This window comes from Cervus canadensis, chromosome 3 (genome assembly GCF_019320065.1).
Source record: "Cervus canadensis isolate Bull #8, Minnesota chromosome 3, ASM1932006v1, whole genome shotgun sequence".
Taxonomy (NCBI): Eukaryota; Metazoa; Chordata; class Mammalia; order Artiodactyla; family Cervidae; genus Cervus; species Cervus canadensis.
In genome coordinates, this window is record NC_057388.1 from 15,011,366 (window position 1) to 15,038,278 (window position 26,913).

The 26,913-nt window shown below is 41.9% G+C and overlaps 1 protein-coding gene across 16 annotated transcripts in view; it reads right to left on the minus strand.

Moving 5' to 3' along the window:
* ICA1 (islet cell autoantigen 1) overlaps window positions 1-26,913 on the minus strand; it is a 159,893-nt gene that overhangs the window by 103,255 nt on the left and 29,725 nt on the right. For all 16 annotated transcript variants that reach the window (XM_043462707.1, XM_043462698.1, XM_043462706.1 and 13 more), the window contains 3 exons: window positions 26,050-26,122; window positions 20,093-20,216; window positions 15,872-16,070 (listed from right to left, as the gene is read on the minus strand). In XM_043462707.1, the coding sequence (XP_043318642.1) occupies window positions 15,872-16,070; window positions 20,093-20,216; window positions 26,050-26,122 (396 nt within the window). The remainder of the gene's footprint in view (window positions 1-15,871; window positions 16,071-20,092; window positions 20,217-26,049; window positions 26,123-26,913) is intronic.

The following is a 26,913-nucleotide window of genomic DNA, read 5'->3' on the forward strand; positions in this document are numbered from 1 at the left end:
AATAAAAAGACACTTGCTCCTCAGAAGAAAAGCTATGACAAACCTAGACAGTGTATTGAAAAGCAGAGACGTCACTTTGCCGACAGAGTTCCATATACTCAAAGCTATTGTTTTTACAGTAGTCATGTACGGATGTGAGAGCTGGACCATAAAGAAGGCTAAGCACCGAAGAATTGACGCTTTCAAATTGTGGTGCTGGAGAAGACTCTTGGGAATATCTTGGACAGCAGGGAGATCAAAACAGTCAATCCTAAAAGAAATCAACCCTGAATATTCACTGGAAGGACTGAGGCTAAAGCTGAAAATCCAACACTTCGGCCACCTGACGTGAAGAGCTGACTTACTGGAAACGACCCTGATGCTGGGAAAGATTGAGGGCAAGAGGAGAAGGGGACAACAGAGGATGAGATGGTTGGATGGCATCACCGACGCAATGGACATGAGTTTGAGCAAACTCAGGGAGATGGTGAAGGACAGTGAAGCCTGGCGTACTGCAGTCCATGGGGTCACAAAGAGTTGGACACAACCGAATGACTGAATAGCAACAAAAAATATTTCCCTGGGCTCTCAGGGTGTGGAGAGGAAGAAATTCAGAGAATCTTACATTCTCTGAGAAGGAAAAGGAAGGTGGCAAAGTGAGCGGGTTAGTGAGCTTGCCAGGGAGTGGCCCTGGGTTGAGGGCCAAATTGGAGCCTAACGTAGTCTGAGTTGCCATTAGGGTGATTCATCAGGGGAAGGTGGCGAAGGCTCTTTGAACACTGCCAGGGCGGAGGAAGGAGCCCAGGCATCGGCCCAGACACAGGTTTTAGGGATACACCATGCAAGCCCAGAATGGCCGTGCTGCAGCAACGACAAGAAAGGAGCCAGGGGACAGAGGGTGGTTCAAGGATGCCATCTCCCCTCTCTCTCCAGGACACAGTCAGCCAGTGCCCTCCTGGGCAGGATGGGGCGGGGGTGGAATTCTGAAAGAGCATCATGAATGAGGGAGGCTATATTTAACCTCATTTAACTGACAAGTCCTGAAGTCCCCACCATGCATGCTCATAAAGAAGCCACTGGCAGGTCTAGAAAGTAAGATGTGTACATGTGACATATGAGTAAATTCACAACCCCTTTACACCTGGCCCTGCCACCTTCTATGGGATAATGAGAAATTTACTTAACCTCTCTTAAGCTTCAAAATCCTCATCCATGAAGAGTGGATTGTAATTATCTACCCTCTGGAGAATTTGAATGAGGCTATTCAGGTAAAGTGCTTAAAATAGGAGCTGCCACAAGAGAAACTTTCAATAATATATTTCCTAATTTTGACATCATTTCTACTAAGACATTCAGCTTCAAAGTTTTCGTTGTCCTATTTAAGACTGGCCATACATCTGTCAAGAAATGTCAAAGAACTGTGCTCCTCAACATCTTTATTTTTGATTTCACAGCTTCTCAGGCATCCCTAAAAGTACAGGATGTCATTCTGGGACAAATGAAAATTTTTGTTTTCACACCATCACCGACTCTTTCTCACTACAGGAAGTAACTCAAAGCAGGACGTCACTGCTCATGAACGATGTTAGCTGTAACAGACCACAGAACAAGATGATGGCAGTGGTAGATGACCCGGTGCTGGAGACTTCTCTGTCTCAGGCTGATCTGGTCCTAAGAAATCGACCAAGTTTAGGCTGTAGTCAAACCACACGAATGAGAAAGTATGCAGATGGAGAAGATTGATTTATGATGCTACAGGCTTTTTTAAAAAAACATGCATATCGGGACAATAATAGTGCCAGGTTGCTCCTGGAAAATTCCCTGTCCTTAGCATGTGTAAATTAATTCTCAGAGCTGTTTGCTATGTGTTCACAAAGCGGTAAGTTCCCGAGTAATCGACTCTAGATATTAACTAACCCGAGGCTCCATCCCAGCTCTTTCAGTTTCCTGAGTCAACCTGAAGAGCGTTAAGGAAACTTCAGCTGAAACTGGAGAAGAAATTTAATGCGTGAGGTTATATTGATCAAAGATGGGCAAAGTAAGTGTATTTGAGTGTCTGTAATATACCAATTTCTAGGCTCAAGGGTTTAAGCAAACATGTATGATGAGTACCAAAAAACACAATAATGCTTAATATAGTAGAATTTGAGGGGGGGAGGGTTTCATTTAGTGACCATTCCATATAATTCAAGTTTATTTTTAAAAACAACCTTAAAAATAAGAAATGTTTATGCATTTGACACCTGTCTTTGGGGATGTCTTATTAAACAGAACAAAATCATTTTTTTTTTGGATGGGTCAGTCGTCATTGGAGCATCAATTATTCCACAGTGGTGTGCTGGGAAAATATGTCTCAAGGTGTGATCCACACAAGGAAATCACCTTGGAAGCTCATTAAAAATCATACTCTTGGGTTCTACCTCCCGCCTCCTGAATCAGAATCCTTAGTTGGGACCTAGGATTCTCTATGTCCTACTCATTCCTCAGGAATCTTAAACAACCCAGGCCAGAGAGGCCTGAATTCAGGGTTAGGAAAATGTCCTTTACTGGAAATGGGCCCGGAGGCCACCTATCTTTCTGAGCCTATTTGCTGTAGGGTCTCTGGTACTCTCCTCTTACGAGTATTAACCTTTTTGCAGTGCACTGGCTTTAAGCCTATAAGCTGACACACAGGATCCTCGGCCAGGTGCTGGCCTTTGTGATGTCAGCCTTCCATCCTTGAGCCTTATCCTGTCTGTTCAGGCCTGGGGGCTCTAAAAAGTATACCGCAGCAGGGTTCAAGCACCTGGCCCCCAGGACTGATGTGGAGACACCAGCCATTTTGCACTGCAAATTGCACTCACGGAATAAAATGAAGTGGGAGAAATGCTACAAGCCTAACACAGAACATAAGCCCTTGGGGTCAGAGAAAATGAGAACAGAAAATGTGGAATGTGCCGGAAGAGGTGGCTGCTACGTTAATGCGAGGTTTGGTCTCTCCTACCACAGAAACATTTTCCCCTGTGGTGACTGAGCACTACAAAGGATCCATTTATCGGATTTGGATGTGGAAGAACTCAGGGCAGAGGTGGTGGCAACATCATTGACTGTGGAGTTAGAGGACTTGGGTCGAATCCTGCCTTACACATGCGGCTGTGGGCAAGTCAGTCAGACCTGTGGCACCTCAGTGGTCCTCGCTATGAAACAGGACAAAGAATTCAGGCCCTCACTGAGCTGTTGTATAGCTCCAACCAAGTAATGAATATGGAACAGCTTTGTAAACTGAAGACACCTTACAAATATTTAACCAGAAATATCCTGCACTGTATACATATTTAAGTTGCTGCTACATCTTATCTATAACACAGAATGCTAAGAAAAACCTTAGGCTGGGAAAAAATTCAAATATGTTAATTATCTTAACATAAATAAACCTATCATATTGTTCAATATGGAGCTTAAATATCTGCTGTGCTTTTGTACCATGAAAAAGATAGCTTTAAGCAAAATATGAGCAGTGCTTTGACTTCCACACAACTTGTGTTTAACATTCTCTTAAAATGGGCTACTCTTATTTTCTTGATTAAAGAATAATTGAAAAAGTTGATCAAATCTTCATTTTCAAAACCCTCTTTCATAACATCCATTTCTTAATGTCTACTTTACTTACATGATTTATTAGTTGAAACTGCCAAATGGTGGGGGAAATGGGGACATGCCAGGAGAGAAGAGGGACAAGTAGGTCGATACAGAATACAAGAGGTTTTGCTCCAAACCTAAAATATACTATGGATGGGGAAGAGGGGGCTAACTTAAGAAATCTAATCATTGTCTGGCTTCACATCACTACTTTTAGCTGTTGTCTTCTCATCACAGAGTAAAAGACGTGCAAACATTTTTAAAGGCAAAGCTAGTTCTTTCAGCAGAGAATTAAAATTAAAAGCAGACACAGGCCCAGATAATAAGTAGCAATAAAAGCTTTCGCTGACATAGCTTCAATTTACAAATCACTGGCTTTTCCTGGCAGTGCTTGGGGAAGGAGGGTGAGGAAGTATCGCCTACATGGCCTGGATGAGGAAGATATGGAAAGCTTTAAAATTAAAGACGTGTTTCAACTTTTTATTCTCAAACACTTGATTTATGGTGACCATGATAAAATTCCAGGGAAACCTGAGTCTGGTCTGCAGACTCTGGAAGCCCGGGGAGCAACTATGTCCTTATGCCTTCCCCAGCACTTCTGATTTTGACATGTATACTGTGTGAGGGGGAGCCCAGGCCATAATGTGTGCACAAAAAGATGTGTGGTTTAGAATCTGCATATATTTCCATTTGTCTCTAGACTTGAGCAGTAGAAGGCCTTTGTGAGAGTATTAAAAAATAAACTAGGAATAAATAAATACTAGGAAGCTAAAGGGATGTGATGGATTTATAGAACTGATATTACTTCTTAAGAAATGTTAATGACAAAATTAGGGCTCACAGGAGCATAAATACTCTTAGTTTCTAAAACCTGGAAGATGACCAATTAAAAAGGAACTGATGAAATTGCTAGATTTAGAGAAAAGCATGCAGAGATGCTGTAGGGGAAGATTTTGTCTGAGCCTGTTAAGTAGTGTGAATGAGAATTAGAAATGGATGGAGAACACAGGAAAGGTCATTAAAGCCAGTAGAACCCCACTCCCTCCCCCCTGCCCCCCCACCAAGTAAAAGATCCAACACCAACCTATAGATGCTGCAATGCTGCAACCCAACTCAGAGGCCCCAGCCTGGGTGGAAAATGCGGAGATAATCCCCTCTGGAAGAGAAGTCCTCTTTCCCTTGGATTCTTCTTTGGGAAAGAGTTTTCTCTATGTTCTTATTTGGTGCAAAACACAGAACTCATTTCTTCTGGGATGCAATTGAGGGAGAATGGAAAAAGTTATCTTTCTGCTTCTTCATCTCTTCCCAACCCGATGAGAAGCCCAACTCTGCTTATTCTAGTTCTCTTAGAACAGCGAAGGCTTTTAAAAGAAACATTCTCATTGTTCTTGATTTTGGTAGGTTTCCCTCAGGCACTGGTTTTGATCGTCTTATTCCTCAGTGACTTGACCACCTCACATGACTCTCCCTGCTGACGGCTTTCGAGAATGACTTCATCCTCCAACCTCCTCCATCCAGATGCCCTATGACATAACCTTGGGAAGTCAGCTTCCCATCTTTGCCTCTAACACGTCTTCCCTCTTCCCTTTATTATTATGAAAACAAACTAAAAATCCCTCCTCATTTTTGTCAAACTAAGGGAGTTTTCTGTCATTATCCCTTTCTTTCTTCTATCAAATCTTATCTGTTCCCATTCTGGTCTCAGTTATTCTCATTATTTTTTATACATTATTATTTTAAGGATAACATATGCACACGGTACAAAATTTAAAAGGCACAAGATGGAATACAGTATAACTCCATCCTCATTCTCATCTCTGTTTATCTCCTCTCCTCTCTTCTCTAATCTAGTCCCCTGCCTCAGAAGCAATTATAATTGCCAGGTCCTCCGGTCTCTTTCTTTCCCTCATTTAAGATAAAAAAAAAAAAAAACTGAAAGGGAATGAGATCCTAAATGTAATACATTTTAACTCTGCTAACTTCTTTTCAGCATTCATTCAATTTGAGAAATTTCTTCATTTATTTCCCATACAGGCATCTATGGGCTTTCCATATGGTTCTTCCTCCCTAGATGTGGGTATTTCCCAAGTCTCTTTGCCTGGACCTCTCTCAGAACATAAACTAATACCCATGAACTATTTTTGCTCCTAAGAATGCAGAGTCCCATCTCTAAAGGCCCAGGGGGAAAAAAAAGATTTAAAAGAACAAAGCAGAAAAAAACTCCCATCCTTCATTTGTTTATATAATTAATCTATCTTGAGTGGTATCCCTTATTCCAATGTCAGCAGTCACCAGAAGAACCACAGTCAGGAATCAGCATCTAAATGACAATGGTTGTCTCAGAATCACAGCTGGGGAGTGAATTTAAATAGATGGATGGACAGATAGATGGGTCGCTGGATAGAAAGAGCCAATCAACTGTGAAGTGTTACCAAGCCTGAAAATCATATTTCATTTGATGAGAACAACAGAAGCCTGATTAATGCATGTGGGAATTTCATTTCAAAGTTATACATATGGCCTTTCAAGGGCCTGCTTCTTCTTAGGGCGCCCTGAGTCCATGTAAAATTGGCCAGTGTAAGAGATTTTAGGGCTCCTATATATGAGTTTCATTTATCTTGTGTGATGATTAAGTGTGGGATAATTGTTGAACAGGAAATGGAATTTTTTCACTTGGGGGATAATATTCTTCTACCTGAAATTGTCCTGAAAAGTTTATGCTAGAAGGGTAAGCACACACACGTTGATGCTTTCTTTTAAGGTTTTACTTTTACCAAAAACTCATTAAGGGAGGTAAAAGGAAGCCTTCTGAAAGGAGTGAGTTGAATCGTACATGATTTAGCGAGCAGAGCAGTCATGCTCAGGTCATACACTAGGTCATATATAGACCTCCTTGGCTAATTTCCCTGAGATTAAAATTGTATCTGTTCCCTGGAGACCAAAGAATCACAGATAGCTTTTTCTTTTTTTAAATCTCAGAGCTGTGAATGGAAAACACCAGTTTTCAATGGACTCATTCTTGTGATAGTTCGAACACTAATGTATGGATGGATTTGGAATTGAGATGAAGATGAGTTTCACTGACAGACAGGAAGACCTCTGTAACCACTGACTGTCTATGACTCCACTATGAGGCCAGCACTGCTTGGATGAATCTCGTCAGGGATGCTTTGTTAGGGGGCTCACAAAAACAATTTAATCATTTAAAAATTGGTTTTCAGATTCTTTCAATATCCCTTGATGACAAACTAACACAGAATCCAAGTTTGCTTGTTTGTTTTTTCATAAAGCAATTATGATTCAGAGCTTTTTTTTCTGAAATACTAACTCTCCATAGCCAATTTATAAATCCAGTCTGATTTAAAAGTGACAATGTAGACAACCATCAAATCATTATGTTCTTCTATCACAGAAAAGTCTGGTTGGAAAGAAGAATGTATTTGAAAATCGCTTTAACTCTAATAAAAGTATCTTACAGGACTGTAAAGCTATTGGCACTCAGGAAATAGCAGATATATTACTGCTGTTTGAGATTAAATAAAATCCTCATTCCATTTTGTGTGTCTAAGAAAACCACCATTTTGTAAAATAAAAATAATATCATAGTGGAATAGATCCCCGAAGCAGAAACATTTAAAAAGAGGGTGCTAAGTTAATCCAGCAAGGTGCAACAGTCTTCTTTTATACAAAATTCTTGAAGATGGTGGTAAAAACTGCAACCAATTTACCATGAGAGAATAAGGAATAGCTGGGAAAGATGACACTTGAGCTGTTAACCAAAAGGAAGACAGTAATCTACAGGGATATACAGACATGACAGGCCTGGGGACTGAAACTATAGCAACAGTAATAGTATACCATGCTACCTGAATGCAGTAATTTTCCATTAAACTGTAATCTAAAATGACACCTTCTCCAGGAGCTCCTGAAAGGAGACAGAGGCAGATGGAACAGTGTGTGTTTTGGGGAAGGGGAGAGGGTATCATGGGCACCAGCCATCCCCCTGACCCCCACAACCAAAAGCACAATGTGATGAAACATGGAAATAACGAACCCATCTGAGACATTCGAGCTACTGAGGCACTGAGAAAGCCATGGTTATAAGATTTTGATCTGGAACCTGATGGTTCTCAGCAAAATCCATATGTTTTGTGTACTATCGTCCATAAAATTCTTGAGACCAGGCTTGCATATGCTATCCAAGACATCTAAGTCTTAGGAAGAAAAACCAGACAGTCTGGCAAAAGGAAAACTATCTTAGACTGGATCAGTTCACACTTTGTTAATGAACTAGTGTCCAGAGTCCATTTTGAGAGTTTAGCAAGCTTTCCCCCCTAACAGTTAGAGAAACGGCACATGCAAAGATTTGATACCTCTTTTAAGACAGGGGGAAAAAAAATCTAGCTTTAGCTTTAGCTAATCTACACATTAGCTTTTATGGTATTACATACATTTATTTTTAAAAATCATAGAAATATTTATGATTCTTGTAGAAATTAATAAATAATGAGTTAGTATGTGTAGATAGTATCTTCCAAGATGATAATATCAAAATCGAATGACTCCTTGCTTGCATAGCCTGAGTCTCATTTTTATTCAATGGCAGGATTAAATAAAACACTAAAAAGAAACACTAAAACCAGATATTTATCATGCTTTTGGAGTTCAAAGTGTGGTCTTAAAGAGTTACTTGCACACTGATGTTAATAGCAGCCTTATTTACAATAGCCAAAGTGTTAGCTGCTCAGCTGTGTCTGACTCTTTGTGCCGCCATGGACTGCAACTTGTCTGCTGCTCTGTCCGTGGGATTTCCCAGGCAAGAATACCAGAGTGGGTTGCCACTCCCTTCTCCACGGGATCTTCCCGACCCAGAGAACGTGGGTTTCCTGCATTGCAGGCAGATTCTCTATCATCTGAATCACCAGGGAAGCCAAAGGATGGAAGAAACTCAAATGTGTCTGTGATTTAAAAAAAACAAAGATAAATAAAATGTACATACAACAGCGTATCATTCAACCTTAAGAAGGAAGGATAGCCTGCCACATGCTACGACATGGATGAATCTTGAAGACATTATGACAAGTGAAATAAGCTGGTCACAAAAAGACAAATATTGCATTATTCCACTTACTTGAGATAATCTAAAGTAATCAGAGTCCTAAAAACAAAAAGCAGAATGATAGGTACCAGTGGCTTGGGGAGGGGGAGCTCAGGCAGGGTGGTTGTTCAATGGGTATAGAGTTTTCAGTTTTTTGAGATGAAAAGTTCGGAGATCTGATATACAACAAGTGCATATACCTAACACTACTGAGGTGGAGACTTAAAAATGGTTAAGACGGTCCATTTTACGACATAAAACCATCCTCAACAGGTACCGCAGGTACCGATGAATCAGGGGACAGCAAACACTTTTCTGTAAAGGGGCAGATGTAAATATTTTGGCTTTGCAGTCTCTGTCATCCACCACTCAACTCTGTGAAAGCAGGCACAGACAATAAATAAATGAAGGCGTGGTTGTGTTAACGATAAACAACGTTTGCAAAATTAGGTGGCCCACCCATGGGCTACTACAGGCTTCTGACCCTTGTGGAAGTATTAATATCTAAATAAGAGATAAATATTAATGGTCTATGAACACCAAGAGCTCCTCTACCCAAAAATTAGGAGTGAAATACTCCTTCCCCTCCCACCCCCAGAGTCCAAGATTAAAGCAACAGGAATAAGACCAAGTAAACTCAACAAGGGACACGGCAACCTTGTCCAGCACTCTTGCCAGGAAAATTCCAGCACAGAAGAGCCTGTTGGGCTGTGGTCCTTGGGGTCGCAAAGAGTCAGACACAACTGAAGCAACCCCGGGGACACAAATTCAACAAGACCGTAACTTGCTTGTCAGAGGAAAACGTGACCCAAAAGGTCAGGTTCGCCCGGCTCCAGTGTGTATACGTCTCTGCCGATGGGCTTCACCATTTTAGAGCTTAATGATTTGAGGGGAAAAGTAAAAATATTACAGCTGGAGGAGAGCTTGGTGCTCGGCCAGTACGTGCGCCTGCTTGGGTGAATGGGACATCGCCACTGGCTTATCACCCCAATCCAGGCCACCGCCAAGGGTGGAGGCAGAGCGGGGCCAGGGCGAAGAGCCACCCCACTCGGAGGTCGTGCTCCTTTGTCCTATTTCCAACCGCTAGGAGCAGTTAGCCAGCACCCAGCTTCCCCAGAGTTAGCTGCTTTGTGCCTGCTTTTCCAAATGGTCTTGGTCTAACCCTGAAATTAATTTTTGCTCAAGTTCAGTGGAGAAAAATCAATGAAGACACACAGGGCCCCAAAGGCCTCATATCTCATGAAATTCAGAAACGAAAGCAAGGGGGGATCACCATCTGTCACCCTTTCCACATTGCACCACGTGAACACGGCGTGTATTTCCTACAGTGTTGAGGCAACATCAAGAAGCAGCAGCCCGGGGAATGGAGACTAGCGGCTAGACTGAGCCTTCCCGGGCACCACAGAAAACAGGCGTCCTAGCTAAACACCCAAAACAGACACACAGCACACGTCAAAAAGCAACAAGTGAAAGCGGGCCTCTGAAGCAGATAGGGTAGCGTGTGTTGGTTTTATAGGAGGGACTTTCACCTCATCAAAGAGCTCAAGCCAGTGCGGAGAATTTTAGAACCAGAAGAGACAGGTGGTAAGGGGTCAAATCCTCCCTCTGCTTGCTTTTTTTTTCTCACAAGAACTCTTTTTATTTTTTCATAGTGTAAGGGTAAATATAATCTTTATTCTTTTTTTTTCCACTTAACTGGAGGATAACTGAGGCAGAAGATCTGGAGAAAGAAGGGCATGGCAACCCACTCCAGTATCCTTGTCTGGAGAATCCCATGGACAGAGGAGCCTGGTGGGCTACAGTCCACGGGGTCGCAAAGAGTCGGACACGACTAAAGTGACTTAGCACGCATGAGGTAGAAGAATAGTTAAGTGAGCTGGAAGACAGAATGGTGGAAATAACTGCTGAAGAACAGAATAAAGAAAAAGGAATGAAAACAACTGAGGATAGTCTCAGAGGCCTCTGGGACAGTATTAATGGCATCAACATTTGAATTATAGGGCTCCCTCTGCTTTTATGTACGAATTGGGCAAAGCTCCCGAGTGGGAGCTCCCTTTATAGACACTTCGTGCTGGCTTATCGCATGGACCCAATCCTGACATTTTCCAGCACTCGCTCGACATGACTCGTTGGGTGGAGCCCTGAGGTTGGCCCTGAACAGAAGCAGAATGCTGGGTTTAGGCCCAAAGGCTGGATGGCTCAGGCAGAAAGGAAAGGCCTTTCTCACAGAACGGGGAGATGGCTGAGTGGTGACTTGCCTGCATTACTTGGCATCTCCAGATCCCAAGGGACCTGCCCTCAATTGCTGAAAGAGCCTGACCTCTGACAAAGACCAATGATTTCAGCAGTAAGTAATGATACTGTCAAATTAATTAACCCAAGTCTTTGTCCACAGGAAGAAAAATCCTTCTGATGTCAATACTGCTTGTTACTAGTCTTTCACCAAGCTCTGCAGACCCAAACCTTCAGTGAGGGCATGGGACACCACTGACGGATGGCCCTAAAAGGTCTCCCCCTGCACCCGACGCCTATTAAGCCACCACCACTTGTTAATAAACCTTCTCATGGTAACATATCCTTTGATAATATAACTTCAGTGAATTCACAGTTCTCCGAAACCTAACACTCTTTAAATAGGTACAAGCCTGAGAACACCCGTGTGTTATCTTCCACCCTCTTTACAATACCTTTTCGACACCCTTTTGAATTACAGTGATGAAATGCAAGACGAATGCTGTAGGATTTCATTAAAACATTTAATAAATGGCCCACATTAAAACGCCAGTTCCCTTGTCCTTGTCTATAAGGACTCCGGCTAATCCAAATGCCTGCATAGACATTTCCATCTCATCTCTTTAGAGGATTCAGAACTATTTTCTTACACCTAACACAGCTTTCATTCCATTTAGAATAATTACCCTCTATCCCATTTCTGACTTTCAAGAAAAACAAGACACTTAATTGACCACAGGAGGACTCTCTCAAGGGCACCAGGCTGCAAAAGCTCTTGTGTGAGCTCACAACTTAAGCTGATGTAATCTGCTACAAGAAGCTGACTTCTATTTTTAAGTTATACCCTTTTACTCTGCCTTCAAAGGGCACATATATCACACGTTGTAACTGCTCATAAAATACTTTGTGGCCCTGTCTCCCATCCATTTCCCTCCTGGGGTGAACTGCACTGTCAGGAGGGGTTTCCAACAGGAGTCCAGCTCTACCCATTGAAATGCATCCACCATTTCCCATGATTCGGTCTTTAGGAGACAGCTCCACGAGGCCCCACTCTCCAGGTGTCTTGCTTACCATGGTCGTTTTGACAGGGAGCAGATGACTAGCAGGGTCATTCTTGAGGGCCGGCATCAGGTTTTCCCACCTTGTGTCTCCCTCCCCAAAGACAGCACTTCATAAATGCTTGTTAACGTTGCCACCCAGAGCTCTGTCACCAGGCCCCTGTGCCCAAAGGGTGTCAGGCTGAAAACGGATCATTTGCTTTGTTTAATTTTAAGTTTTTCATTCATCATGTCAGTCATGCTCACTGTGTGTCATTAAAAAAAAAAAAGTTGTTTAGCATCTCGAAAACACTAGGGGAGAAAAGCCTCTGTTGGAAGTGAAAGTACGTTTGATCTCGCTATTAATTTATTTATACGAATTCTGCTTGTTTCTAAAAAAAAAAAAGTGAAGAGCTCTGTAATTAACCGTGGGGCTGCTGTGGAGTCTGGTGGAGGTCAGAACAGGACATTTCTCCCTGGTCCACTTCCCTCTTCGCTCCCTGGGCACCCTGTCTCGTCTGCGGCTCGCCCAGCCTCAAGGCTTGGGCACTTCCAGTCCCCGCTCCGTGCTAGAATCTGAGCAGGCTTGTGAGAGCACAGGTTGGATCACTTGTCTGCCCTTCTCAACACCCTTCATTCTCCCCGGCCCTCAGGGAGATGTCCCTTTTGCTGTGGTCTGCTTACCTGCCCGGACCATGACCCACCCCCACTTCGCTTTTCATCCTCTGGTTGCAGGGGCCTAAAAGGAGCGAAATGTGTTGTTTCCTTTCACCCAAAGGCCTTTGTCCACATTGCCTCCTCAGACTGGGACTCTGTTCTGCAGTCCCGCCCCTCCCCACCGCCCCCCGCCGGCTCATCCTTCAAGGTGGTTTAGATGCCACTTCCTCCAGGAAGCCCGCCAGGTCAGGGTGTTTGTGCCACACCATGGGCTACAGCTCATCTGACCACACCGCGTGTACTTGCTGTGTCTCCACGTGACCGCCTGGGACAGCAGGGCAGCCCCTGTGTCTGCTCACTCACCGCTGTATCCCTCTGCACGTGGTCTGGCATGAGGTGGCCTTCAATATCATTTGTTGGACGAATGAATAGATATATGAAGGTACCCTAAAGACTGCAACCAGAGGGGTCCCACTTGTGAGGTATGAATTAGAATTTTGTTTCCTCAGAAAGTATGAACTCAAAGAATAGAATTTAATTCAGGATTCATCAGCTAAAATGTGAAGAAGATTGTAAAGCAATTATCCTCCAATTAAAAAGAAATTTAAAAAAACCCACAAATAACTCCAAAAAAAAAAAAAAGGGAAGCAGGCAGCTGGCTCTGAGGAAATTAACTCCCCCCCCCCCCCCCGCCGCCCCGCAACACACACAGTGACTCCTACTCTTGCAGGGGACTCAGAAATGCCTTTCGGTAACTCTTTCCCGGAGAGATAAATGGAGACTCTGTTTAAAACGGAATCCTGCTGGGACAAAACACTAAGGCTGGCTCCAAGTTAAGATTCATGTTATGAACTCCAAGCGAACAGCAACCTCCACACTTTAAATTCATTCCGAAGAGGGCAGCAAGCCACAAACCCATAGTGCTACTTCTTACTTGCAAAACCATATATGTCAATTCCCCAAACATTATAAAGTCAGTTGCACGGGGTGGGAAGGCTTTGCAGGTGTGAGAAGGCATGAATTTGGCATGCAAATAGCACAGCTGGCATCTGGCCATGATATGGGTGCTAACTAGAGTCACGTGCTGGGCTGGCCTGGGAATTGTTAGTAAAGAGAACTAAACTGGTTCCTATCCTCATGGAGAGGCTAGTCTAATCAAGTATACACTTGCATACAGACTCCCTTTAAAAAAAAAAAATTCTTTCCCAAAATTCTAAGTATACCAGGTTCAGCTATTAAATTAAATCCAGCACACACAGGATTGTGGAGGAAGGCATTGCTTCAGCTACTTGTGCATGGCAAAGAATTAAAAAAAAAAAACCTATATTTTCCAAAATCAACAGATAGATGACGCTAGAGAGTGGGTAATGTTTCGACATTCAAACCAATGACGAAGCGTTCTTGGTTTATTTCATCCTTACACAGCTAGTAACCACCCTTCGTAACAAAACTGAACAAATACAATCTCACATGAAAATCCTTCTGCCTTCCGGAATAATTTTACGTTTATTACCTGGCACACAGAAAGTGCTCAGTAAATTTATGTTGAATGAATAACCACAGGAGGGTTGTAACTATGAAAATGCCTTTGTCAATCTTAGGTATGCTGTTTAACTCCCCTTTATTCTCCTCTTAAAGAAACAATGATGCATATTTTCTAGAATTCTGATTTTTCATTTTCCTGTCATTTCATTGATCCCATACTAGTTACTTAGGTATCACTTTCCTCCTCTGTAAAATTAAGTCTGTGTCTTGGTTATTGTGAGGCTTAAAGGAGGTAGTAAATATAGAGTGACTGGTTTGCACCCTGCAGATAATGTTGGGGTTTTTGTTTCCTTTCTCACCTCTCCACTCCATCCTCTTCCAATCTCCAAATAAAATGTCAAAGACAAACCAAATCACCAGCCTGATTAAAAAGCCAGGAAATTTCAAATGTAGCCTGGGCTTTCCAACACCTAGCTATCAACTGTTGGAAAGTTTTATTTACTATTTTGGGGCCTTGATTTTCTCTGTCACTAACTCATCTTTAAAGAACTTTTCAGGTCTCATTTTCCATGAGCTCAGAAACTTGTCTTATTGAGGAACTGGCTACTGAGAAAACACTAATGTCATCTATGAGCAGAAAGAAAATGGTCTCTGAGTCCCTTCATAAAGAGGGATTCCAAATGACAAACCACAGTAAAACTTGCCTTTTAAAAGGATTTTTGTCAATCTAATACCTGGGTCAACATTTGGTGACCCTATTCTTAAGCAACAGAAGGTTCCTCTTTTCCCTCGCCCCATATATCCCCCCGTCTCCCCTCCCCCACCATCTAACCTCCTATACACCAGAAAGGTTTCCCATCCACTGCTCTGCAATGATGTACTTAGAAATCTAGGGATTTTAAGCAATATCACAATTACAAATGGATCAGTTGAAATGAGTAAGACAATTGACACAATATTATGTCAAATCTAACATTTGCTAGATTTTTGTTGTTTTTCATACCCTGAAATATACCCAAGTAGATCAAACAAAGACCTACCAAGATTATACACAACAAAAATCTCTCTGTATTTTCATAAATATTCAGTGTATGACTGCCACCTAGTGGTGTAACATATCTTTGCATGACCAATCTCCAAAGAGCTAAATCGACTTGGGACACTAAACACCAATGAAACATCGTCCCTCTGCTGCTCACCATTCATTTCAGGGAAATTTAAGAACATAGCCATCTCCTCAGCTACCTATTTTGCTCATACAAATATGTGAAGGGTCTGCTGCAGATGGAGTCAATGCCACGTTATTTAATCCTACAAGTCAACCCACTGCTTCCAAACCTTCTCATCAAACAAAGGAACATTATTATTCTATTAATTTCAATATTCATTAGCAATTAAAAAAGATTTCCCCAGTAGTCTGTTCTCACCTTCCAGTTTCATTTGATCTAATCTTGATTTTTAGTTATGCATGAAAAAGCATTTAGAAGTGACAGACTTACAAAAAAGTGCACATTATATGAAAATCTGACTTCAATTAAAATCAGTTACTAAATCCCAGCAATTTCCAGCTGTCTCTTCTATCTTATCCTTAGAGAATTATATATCACATTAATTGGTATTCTGTCACATACAGAGACACCAGCGATGATTAATTGCCTCCTTGGTGTTCTGAGTTACGTCTTCTTCACTAGGGGGATTCAAATCACTCACGTCTCATTACCTTCCAGCAGGTATCCGTTTCGGGAACCCTCATGAAATCTCCTACCTTCCTGAACTTCTCCATCTGCTTGCAGAGGTCTGGATCAAGCTCCTGGGACACGTCCTTCATCCACAGTAACGCCCCTCGGTATTCAGTCCGGCACTGCTCCATGCGGTTCACCGTCAGCCAGGTGTCGGAGATGGCCCTGTGCCGGAAAGTCTCCACTTCTTGGTGAAAGCGGCACAGAGGGTTTCTCAGAGCCAACCTAGACCAGAGGGGAAGGCCACAGTCTTGAAACCGAGAGGGCCAGCAATCTGAATCCTTGACAACTTACCGATCTTAAATTCATGAGTTAGAACAGTGCGTGAAACATACTCCAGGCTGCAGAAATATCTGCAGACATAGAAACTGAAATGTACGTAACTTCTAAGTCAACCAGGAGACGGTTATCCAAGCTAATTCCTGTTACTTAACGGTATCTCTGGGCAGTCTCTCCATCTGTATTATTGGGGTTGGTCTCATGCCTGGGCAGAGTACTTATTTAAAGCTGGAACCCATCTTTTGTTCACAGAGGAACACCAAGGAATGACCATTTCCCCTTTCTGCCCTTGGCCACTCCCTGCCTTCTGCCTCCCTGAAGCCTGGCCCTTTGAGAAGGGATGGGCATGGGCGTGATGAGCTCATTCTGGATCACTCTGTGAAGGCCAGGGCGTCTGCTCTTTGCTTCAGTAGTCACAGAGAATGAAGGACAAGCAGAAGCATCATTAAATGGTCTAGGAAGGGGACAAGTACGTTTACTGAGGGTCTACTGTGTTGGGCGCTTTCAGATACGCTATATGATTTGATTCTCATTTTAGAAAACTCAAGAATACTGTATCAGAAATGAATGTATATGATACAACAAAGTGAGTATAAAATAATGTAATATTGTTCGTAACATACCACCATTTATTCAGCTAAAAAATGTTTGTGTGCTTAGTCACTTCAGTCGTGTCCAACTCTGCGATGCTATGGACTGTAGCCCATAAGGCTGCTCTGTCCATGGGATTCTCCAGGCAAGAATACTGAAGTGGGTTGCCATGCCCTCCTCCAGGGGATCTTCCCCACCCAGGATGCATATCAAAATCTGGATAAAATATTTATTTGGGAGGGGGAGGAGGATACTGTTTCTTCCATCTTCCTTCTCAAAATGAGTAATGTCAGATGAATTATACACTTAAAATATAGTCGTCTCCATGAAGTTGCAGGGCATAGGTTAAAAAAATAAAAGATTAGTATTTACATCTCAATTTCAGGGCAAACTTGTTAAGCTGAAGGGAATAATGATGTCAGTGAGCTGAAGTCAGCTCTTGGAAGTTCCATCAACATCACAGTGCCTCATATGTACACAGCACTCTAAGATTATAGATGGGACAACAAACTATTCAAAAGAAAAAAGATTCCCTTTACTATTTTCTCCAGTTTTCCTCGTCTGTAAAGCATCCTTATTAAATATTCAGCACTTCTCTAAAAATAGCTGGCTCACATCAGCCTACCTAGATGATGTGGGCTGTTTTCAAAGACGTATTGTTGTGCCATAAAGTAAGCTTGTGTTTTATCACCACTGGATTAAATTTAATACTTACTTTTCATCAAACTGAATGGGCTGTTGTAGCAATGACTACCAAATAAAGTGAGTAAAACTAATGCTGGTGTGAAGGTTTATAAAATTGGAGACTCCTATTTAAAGAAAGAGCCCTCAGCTGTCCCTCTAAGGATCCCGTTCATTTCTGGTCTCTTCTGTCTCTGCTTTTAGAATTTGTCAGCTTTACAAAACTGGCTGATACAGAGTCTTGTGAATAAAATAGTCTCCATTTCTTGGACTATTGTAAAGTTAGAAACCTGTGAGGATATAATGACATGATGATAGATGTTAATATCTTGAAGAAAAGAAAAAGGTGTGTAAAGTCACATCATTTTTTCCTGTAACTTGCTTCACATAAAATCAGAAAGGTGAAAACCCATTCACTTGTGGTACAAGGGACTGAGTCTAGACCAAGAAAAAATTCAATAACTGGAAATGTCAAGCTTCAGTGAAAGACCAGCCCATGTTTCCATTCATTAAAATCAACCCAATGAGAATAATCAGTAGAATACCTAGAAGTCTAGTCCAAAGATGTTTATTCTTTAGTAGGAAAAGGTACAAATGACACAGAGTGGACAGAGGGCCTGGGATAAATGCATCATGACATGCCCAGATGATGAAATACTGTGTTATGGATGTTTTATAAAATGTATATATGGACATAAAAAGCAGGATTATTTGGTCAGAAACCAATTTGCTAAATAATCAGTATGCAGTACTATACAAAATTATGTGGTATAATGCTGTTTACATTAAAAATATATTCTGGCAAATCCCAAGTTATGTCCATTTGAGGTTTGAGAATTTGACTTTATGAGAGTTTACATCATCCTCCTTCTTTCTTCACTGTGCAGAGCACTCGTTTCGAGTTCATGTGCCTGGTGAGCACTTGAGTATCATGGCATCAGAGCCATCTTGTAGGAGGGCATCTTTCAAGTTGCAACACTGGGCAAGCCACATTAATTTATGGATACAGGGCAGTTTGCTGTATGCTGTACAGGTTTATTGTAATGATACTTCCCAGTATCATTTGCATTGCTTTAATGCTTTTGTCTGTATCCAAAGGTAGACTATATGAACTTAAGGTGCCATATGCTTTCTGAGATAGCTTGCTACATAAGTATGAAACTATATAATTGGATAGCAATGTTATAAAGTTATATGATCAGTAATGGTAACTCTTGGAGTGATTATGTCCAAGTATTTGGTTTCTTTCCCATAAATGGATGTTAATCTTAGCATGAAGGTATGTATAAGAATTTTTCCCACTGAAATTAGTGATAACCATATACATGAGAATTTATGAAAGGTTTTTCAAGAATCAATGATCCTTGTAAGACTGCAGAAAGCATGTAAGCACTGAATGTATCTGTATCAAGGGGTTAAAAAAGAGTCAGTCTCTATTTGCAAAATTTGAGTTGTTTGTAATTTTCTCCTTTTGTTTTTTCCTGTTTTAAAATTTTCCTAGAATGAGGATGTATTATTTTTACAAGGAATATAGTTATAAATAAGACTAAAGGGTACAATTCAAGATTATAAACACTTTTCTTGAAAAGCTGAGGTAGAGAACTCTTGGAAATTTTTCCATTCAACCATGAAAGTTGGGGTCCAAATGTCATTAGAAAGAACCAAAATGCCCATGACGGGGGACCACTGAAAAATGGACACAGTTGACCTCCTTTTTCTACCCCAGCTTTCTTGGGTCTTCCTAGGGACAGGTGAGGGTCTGCTCCTGGGCCACTGTGAGAGAAAGGCAGTAAGGAGAAATTAACAAGAGACAGTTAATTTGTTGGGCAGTCTGGGTGAGTGAAATTTTTGTAGCCCGAATATTTTTGGAGACTGCCCCCAAGCCTTATTTAGGTGTAACATTTCGGTATAAAGTTTGCCTAATCTTAGTGAATGATGCTGGGGGAAGGGGGCTTCTTAGTTACTGGGGAAGGAGGAGGAGAGAAGGAATGTCACCACCTCAGAAACCAAGTGTGTCTCTGCAATGGCGCCTGTTTATTCTACATGGACCCTGAACATGAGTCACAGGAGTGTTAAAAAGGAAAGTCACTGGTTTACCACAATTCTCTCTGGCCCAGAGCTTCTCAAACTTGAATGCATATGGAAAACAACTGGGGGACCCATTAAAATGTAGATATGGATTCACCAGTTCCGGGGTTGGGGGGTGGATTTTGCATTTCTAATAAGCTCTCCTCCAATGAGGCTGCTGATGCTGCTGCCCCAGCGTCTGAGCCAAACTATAGAGAGCATCTTGAAGGGCACCCCTCTCAAGTCGACTGCCCCCAAGAGCAGTGAGCGAACCCTTCCACCCCGTCTCATTAGGCTCCTGCTGGAAGTGGCCCAGACAGATTGCCACAAACAACGCAGGAGGTCAGACTATAAGCCTAGGACAGCACTCACAGGACTGGTGTATGACTATAGACCAGAAGAGACATGAAAACGTTTTACAAAATTAATAGGGAAGGAAAAAGATTATATATGTTATCTTAGAGTTGAATACAGATTAACAACTGTGAACAGAGGAGGCCGTCAATTTCAGACAAGAGCCTTCTAAAGACCCTGGGCAGGTTCCCTTCATGAGTGAGTGGGTCCCAGATTCTCAGGAGACTCCCCCTCCCTCGATCGCCATCAGCAGAGCCCCAGTGAAGGCCACACACCTTTGCTGGGAAGAAAAGCAGAGGGCCTTTCCTGTCGCTTGCATCATTTTTCCCGCTCTGGTTTTATCTTGGAAGCCTTGGGACCGGAGAAATTTTCCCAGTTCGTTTTCTTCTTGAGACAAGACTGATGGAGAAAAGAGCGAAAGGAGCCATGAACAATGAACATTTTTACCACAGAGGAAAGGAAAGAGGCAAATCACAAGGTCCTCTCTCTTCTAGAGACAAAGACGAGACGAAATTAAATCCAAGTGGCAGGCTGTGAGGTAGGCCCCCCACCCCTGCATTTAACGTGCATGCTGTTCTTCCACTGACAAAATGAGAGATCAAATTCACTTCAGCACATCTGTCAGTACGTTTGCTGCCCGGTAACCAGAACCAGAAAATGACCTCTATCCTGAAAAGCGAGCCGATAATGTATTGCTCTGGGCTGAAATGAAAAAGTTGGGTTGTGGAGTATGACTGTGGGAATCTTCTGTGGCTGCCTGTAGGGCCCGTTTCCTCCTTTTATTCCCTCTTGCTGGCCTTTCGATCTCTGCCTTCTGAATAACATTCCACTTGATTATACAGCAATTCAAATATCTTATCCGTGGCACAAGTATTTGGTGGGAAGAGGGGGGTGGAGATAGAGGGTATGTGGGTAATCAGGCTGGAGAAGGCAATGGCACCCCACTCCAGTACTCTTGCCTGGAAAATCCCATGGATGGAGGAGCCTGGTGGGCTGCAGTCCATGGGGTCGCTAAGAGTCGGACACAACTGAACGACTTCACTTTCATTTTTCAGTTTCCTTGGAGAAGGAAATGGCAACCCACTCCAGTGTTCTTGCCTGGAGAATCCCAGGGACGGGGGAGCCTGGTGGGCTGCCCTCTACGGGGTCGCTTCACGACTGAAGCGACTTAGCAGCAGGTAATCAGGCTGATGACTTGGCGGATTTTTAAAATGCAGAGCTGGAATCAAATCTGAATCGGTTATGCCTAACTTTGACCTCACAGTTTGTAAACATAAAACGGAGGTATAACTGACATATTGTATTGGTTTCAGGTGTACAATCAAAGTGATTCAATATTTGTGTGCATCTGGCCTTGTTTCTAAAGACAGCCTCGGAGGGCACTACTGATATGAGAGGGGCTGCTACAAGCCCTCTACTGACTGATCTGGCCGTAAATATTTAAGTCAGAATTGCGGGTCTTCCCCGGCAGTCCAGTGGTTGGGACTCTGCGCTGCCAATGCAGGGGGCGTGGGTTCGATCCCTGGTCAGGGAACTGAGATCCCACAGGCTACAAGGTATGGCCAAACAACTGACAAACAAAATAAAGCACAGATTTTCTTTCTTTCTTTTTTTTTTTTTTTTAAAGAATCTCTAAAAAACATTTTTTTAAAGTCAAAATTGTATCTATCTTTTGACATTGTACTTCTGATAGGAGTACATCCTGAGGAAGTAGTAAAATGGGCACAAAGATATATATATAGAGAGAGATATAATCATAGCACAGTTATTTACAATAGCAAGACACTCTCTCTCTCTCTACCATGGGGACTGACTTAATCAATGTGGTGCACCCACACCATGGATGTGTGCACTGTTTTGCAGCCACTGGTCTGAATACACTCTCACTGACAGATGAGCCACAGGCAAGCAGTGACACTGAGCTTCTTTGAATGCTTTTTTCTCTAAGCACAGCTTTTGATAGGGATGTGCTTTGAACATTACTCTCATTTCACATCTTTGTATTGATGCATTTTCCAATCACTTGTCTCTAAAAATGTATTCTAAATGCCACCAGGATTCTTGTCCGTTTTCATGAACAATCCAGACCTCTTTCAGGATGCACCCCGCCCCTGACACAACGTCCCCAGCAACAACTAGAAAACATTAGCCAGGAACCAGTAACCCAAAGGTGAATGTTAAAGCTGCTAATGCTTCCCTGTTAACCTGTGACTGCAGTTTACGGTCAACATTCTACGGAGAAGAGGTTTTTCCTGATGGTGAACGACTACCCTTTTTCCTCTTCTGTTTTCTCAAAATCAAGTGCATTGGCCAAAGCCTTGCTCAAAAGCTACTTCCTCTGTGAAGCGGGTGACCCCTCCTCTGTGAGAGCAGCGCCCTCTCGGCACCTGGCCCTGGAGTGTCTGTGGGTGGGCACGTGTCTATTTTTCCCATGGGAATCCCAGCTTTCTCGACAGGGACCTCATCCAAACGATGGGTTCCCAAGGCGGAGCAGAAAAGTCTTATTCAGGGCATTAATTAAATGCTTGTGAAACTGAACTAACTATAATTTTTGCCTTGTTATCCCTGTATACTTTACTTCACTTTACATGCTTATCTGATACTTATATATATGTCATGGTTCTAGTTTTTAAAAAATTCCTATAAGAAGTGTTATTGTTTTTTTTTACTACCTTCCATTCTTCTTCCTTTCCACTTACTCACTTGGGACTCATGCACCATTAGGAACAATTTCATATTTTTGCTTACAACAGAGTGAGGCTATTGCACCTTCTTTACCTTCAAGCCTCAAGTCACATACAGATGAACACATGAGCTCAAGGCCAGGAAGAAAACCAATTCATGGCCCTAAATGACTATGTGTGTTAGTGGTGCTAGTCGCTTAGTAGTGTCCGATTCTCCGCGACCCCATGGACTGTAGCCCGCCAGGCTCCTCTGTCCATGGGCTTCTCCAGGCAAGAATACTGGAGTGGGGTGCCATTCTCTTCTCCAGGGGATCTTCCCAGCCCAGGGACTATAAGACTGGTGAAATGTACCCTTTGCTATACAAACCTAAGTAGGTTGGAGCATTTGAGAATTCAGTTTTGGCTACTTTCCACACTTGAGGATTAAACTTGGGGTGTCAGACAGGCTTCCTTTTAAGAGCTGGACTCTGATCAATGGGACAGGGCTGCTCAGAGGGTGGTGGGACGTTTGAGGGGCCTCAGGCTCCAGTTTCTAAGAAGGGATGTTCATTCTTTAAATTCAATTTTAAAATCCAAATACTGAAATAAATTTATAAAGTCTAAAATTCAGCTGCAACACAGGTATCAGATCACTCTTAATGTTCCTACTTACAAGGTTTCACTTAACGAGGACTTAATTCAGAGACAAATAAAAACCTATTCATATTTAATTGCTGATTAGATTTTCAGATGTGCCCTGAAAAGGGAACCAAAGAACTATAAAACCAATTAGCTTGGCAGCATTAATTCACTTAGCACAAATTTATAGATGACCTCATTGTACTAGGCGCTGTTCTAGCCACTGGAAATAAAGAGATGGATGAGACACACGAGGACCCTGCTGATGCAACTTAGGAGGCAGAATATAAAAAGTACAAAACTCAAACTCAACACACAAAAAGTAAAATGCCAGGTAAGATGGGGGGGTGGGGATGGGGCATAAGAGAGAGGGACAGGTAACTGTTTTGGGCTGGGTGGTCAGGCAAGGTGTCTCTGAGCAGGAGAACGATAAGCTGAGCTCTGAGATAAGGGGCCACTTGAGACAATGAGGGTAGGGACACCCCAGATGGAAGAAGTGCTGAGTGCAAAAGTCCTCAGGTCACGTGGTTGTGTAAGAGCAAAAGTGGCTGGAGAGGTGAGCTGGGTCAGATCCAGTAGGAATTTGTAACCCGTGGTATGGAGGTGTACATCTTACATTAAGTGCTACTGGAGGCTTCTCAGCAGAGGAACATGATCGAATGTACTTAAAAAAAAAAAAAAAAAAAACCTTTATTTTGAAACAGTTTTAGACTGATAGGAAAACTGTAAATAGGATACAGAGTTTCCTTGTATCCTTCTTCCCCTAACATTAGCAGCATACATAACCATGGTTGATATTGTGGTTGTTTAGTTGCTAAGTCATGTCCAACTCTTTGTGACCCCATAGACTGTAGCCTGCCAGGCTCCTCCGTTCATGGGATTTGCCTAGTAAGAATACTAGAGTGGGTTGCCATGTCTTTCTCTAGGGGATCTTCCCGACCCAGGATTGAAACCGTATCTCCTGGATTGGCAGGTAGATTCTTCACCATTGAGCCACCAGGGAAATTCATATAACCGTTGTACACTGACCAAAATTAGGAAAATACCACTGATACAGTAGTACTATTTAAACTACAATCTGAGTGGATTTTCCTAGTTTTCCCATTAATATCCTTTTTCTGTTCCAGGATCCCACATTGCATTGAGTTGTCAAGTCTGTTTGGTCTTTAACCTGTGACGGTTTCTCTGTCTTTCTCGACTTTTATGACCTTGGTACCCTTTAAGAGCACTGGTCAGGTGTTTTGTGGTCTGTCCTCTATTTGGGTTTATTTGCTTTCTCACAATTAGACTGTGGTTATTTATAGATTTGGTGGAAGGAAACAGCAGAAGTGGAGTCTCCTTCTTAGTGTAAGATATCAGGGCTACAGGAGATCAACACACATCATAACTGGTGATATTAACTAACCCTATTCATTTGGTTCATGTCATGTCTATTGGATTTCCCCACTGTAAAATTAAGATTCTTTTTCCTTTTGTAATTGTTAAAAATCTTGGGGGTAAATTCAGAAGACTGTATGAAGATGCAGTCTCTTCTCAAACTTTCACTCACTAATTGTAACATCTTTCCGGGAATCTTGTGTGTCACAATTCTTTCTGTGGGTGTGACAGAATCACCATTAGGTGATTTTGTGGTTCCCTCATTCTTTCTAGATTAATCGCAATTATTTTATAAGGAGGAACTATTTCTTCTCCCCCATTTCTTTGCTTATTTCTATACACACACTTGAGGGACATTACCTCACTTCATGGGTTATAACCTAATACTATCCATCATTTATGTTGTTGCTCAGATCACCCCAGCTTTGGCCTCTGGGAGCTCTGGGAGCTGGCTGAGTGCTCTCTGACCACCGTGTGGATGACGAGCTGGAGGAGGCAACAGTAGGGGCGGAGAGACCAGTTAGGAAGATGATGCCGCCCGCCAAGGAAGAGTGATGACGGTGGCCTGAACGAAGGCGGTGGCCGTGAAGAGGCAGAGGAAGGAGAACTGGAAAGCAAACTAGCTGATACACCTGCCCAGCAGCTGTGACTGACTGGATGTGGGACAGAGACACGTCGGAGGCAGTGTGCCACGTGTCTGGACTATCTCATGCCTGAAGACTCTGGAGGGACAGTGCTGGAGACATCTTAGCTCAAATACCTGGTAATTAGTAACACAGACAATTTACCAAATTTTGCCTCGAAATCCTAGGATTTTGTACTTCCACAAAATAGTCTTCATAAAAGATTACTATTAAAGGAAAATGGCCACCTGTTAATTTGTGATTACTGGAAAGGGGCTTGAGGAGTCAGAAACAAACTTCTCATAGGTTAGTCTCGGAAATACAGAAATTGTACTCTTAAACGCTCTCCACACGGAAACTTAAAAACAAAGCAACGTACAACTTGATATTTAGCATTTCAGAGACAACTCTGTTGGTAATGATTTTAAGATGGGATGACCATAGGAAAACTTTATTCCCTAAAAAAACCGGTATCTGACATAAAAAATGTTCAGGAAGAAGTGCTGTCAACAAAATATAGTTAATGGATTAACTGTATGTGCCTTCTCTCTTCATTTGGTCATTTTAAAAGGAACAAAACTAGACATGAGAGCCTAGGCAATCAAATGGTAACAGCTCCAAAATTTTAAATCCCATGATATAAAACTGAGAAAACTTTTTATAACTAGGAAAAGAAATGGCACGTACTTATCCATGGTAGACTCAATGGAAAACTCTTCTGTTATTGTACTTGCACTGAGAGATAAACAACCTATGAAAAGAATTTCTGATAAAATTTTTAAACCCCAACCTACCAATTAAAGAGCAAAGATAGACAGCCTGAAACATTAGCTTTCTTGGCTTGCCTCCTAAACATATAAAATTACACATTAGGGCAAAATATCCAATATCTTACTATTTGGTCAATATTCATACTTAAGGCATACTTACAACATATTCTCTTTTGATAGAGTACAATTGCTTTAGACAAGTCCAGACAGGTTCTCTGAATTGAGTGAAACAGCTATAATAAAAATACAAACAAACAAAATGCTAAATAAAACAGGCAGCAGTGAATATAACCATAATGTCTGATTTGCCCACTAAAAACAAGATCATATGCCTAAGTATGCTTGGTGTTATGTGATGTACTAAACAGAAAATGTGACCAAAGCTTTTAAATATGCTCCTGTTTTTCTATATTTATTAGAATTCATCATCTCTGCAATCTAAAATGAGATCTGCAGAAAGATGATTTCCTTCAGACCACTCAAATAATAGCTGAAAAACAGAAATTCTAAGTGCAGGGCCCATTAGAGGACTTGGTAAACCAGAGACCCAATATTCATTCATAATCTAATTTATTTCTTTTACCACTTGCTGTCTTTTTTCCCAAATGGAGGATCTGTCAATTAAGCATCATATTTAAAACACGATACTAGCTTATTCTATGATCCTAATGCATACTTAAACAACTCTATAAAAACAAACAAAAATCAATCAGCTGAATGTTCTGTCTGCTTTGAAGACATCTGGTTAAAATGGAGTTTAGCTAGCAGGCCCTATCACTCTTCTTTTCCCAATTATTTCATAAAATACATGTAGAAGAAACCTAATATGTCATGCCATGGCTATAACAGAGAAAATTAAGGGGAAAGCAGGTGGGCTAGAGGGGGAAGAATTTAACTAGATTTTAATTTCTGGTGGTTCTGGTCTTTGCTTCAGAAATGGAGACAGTTTAAGAGAAGATAAAACAGTTGTAAATCAACTATACTCCATTATCTTTTTTTTAAAGGAGAGCAGATAGTTCAGAGA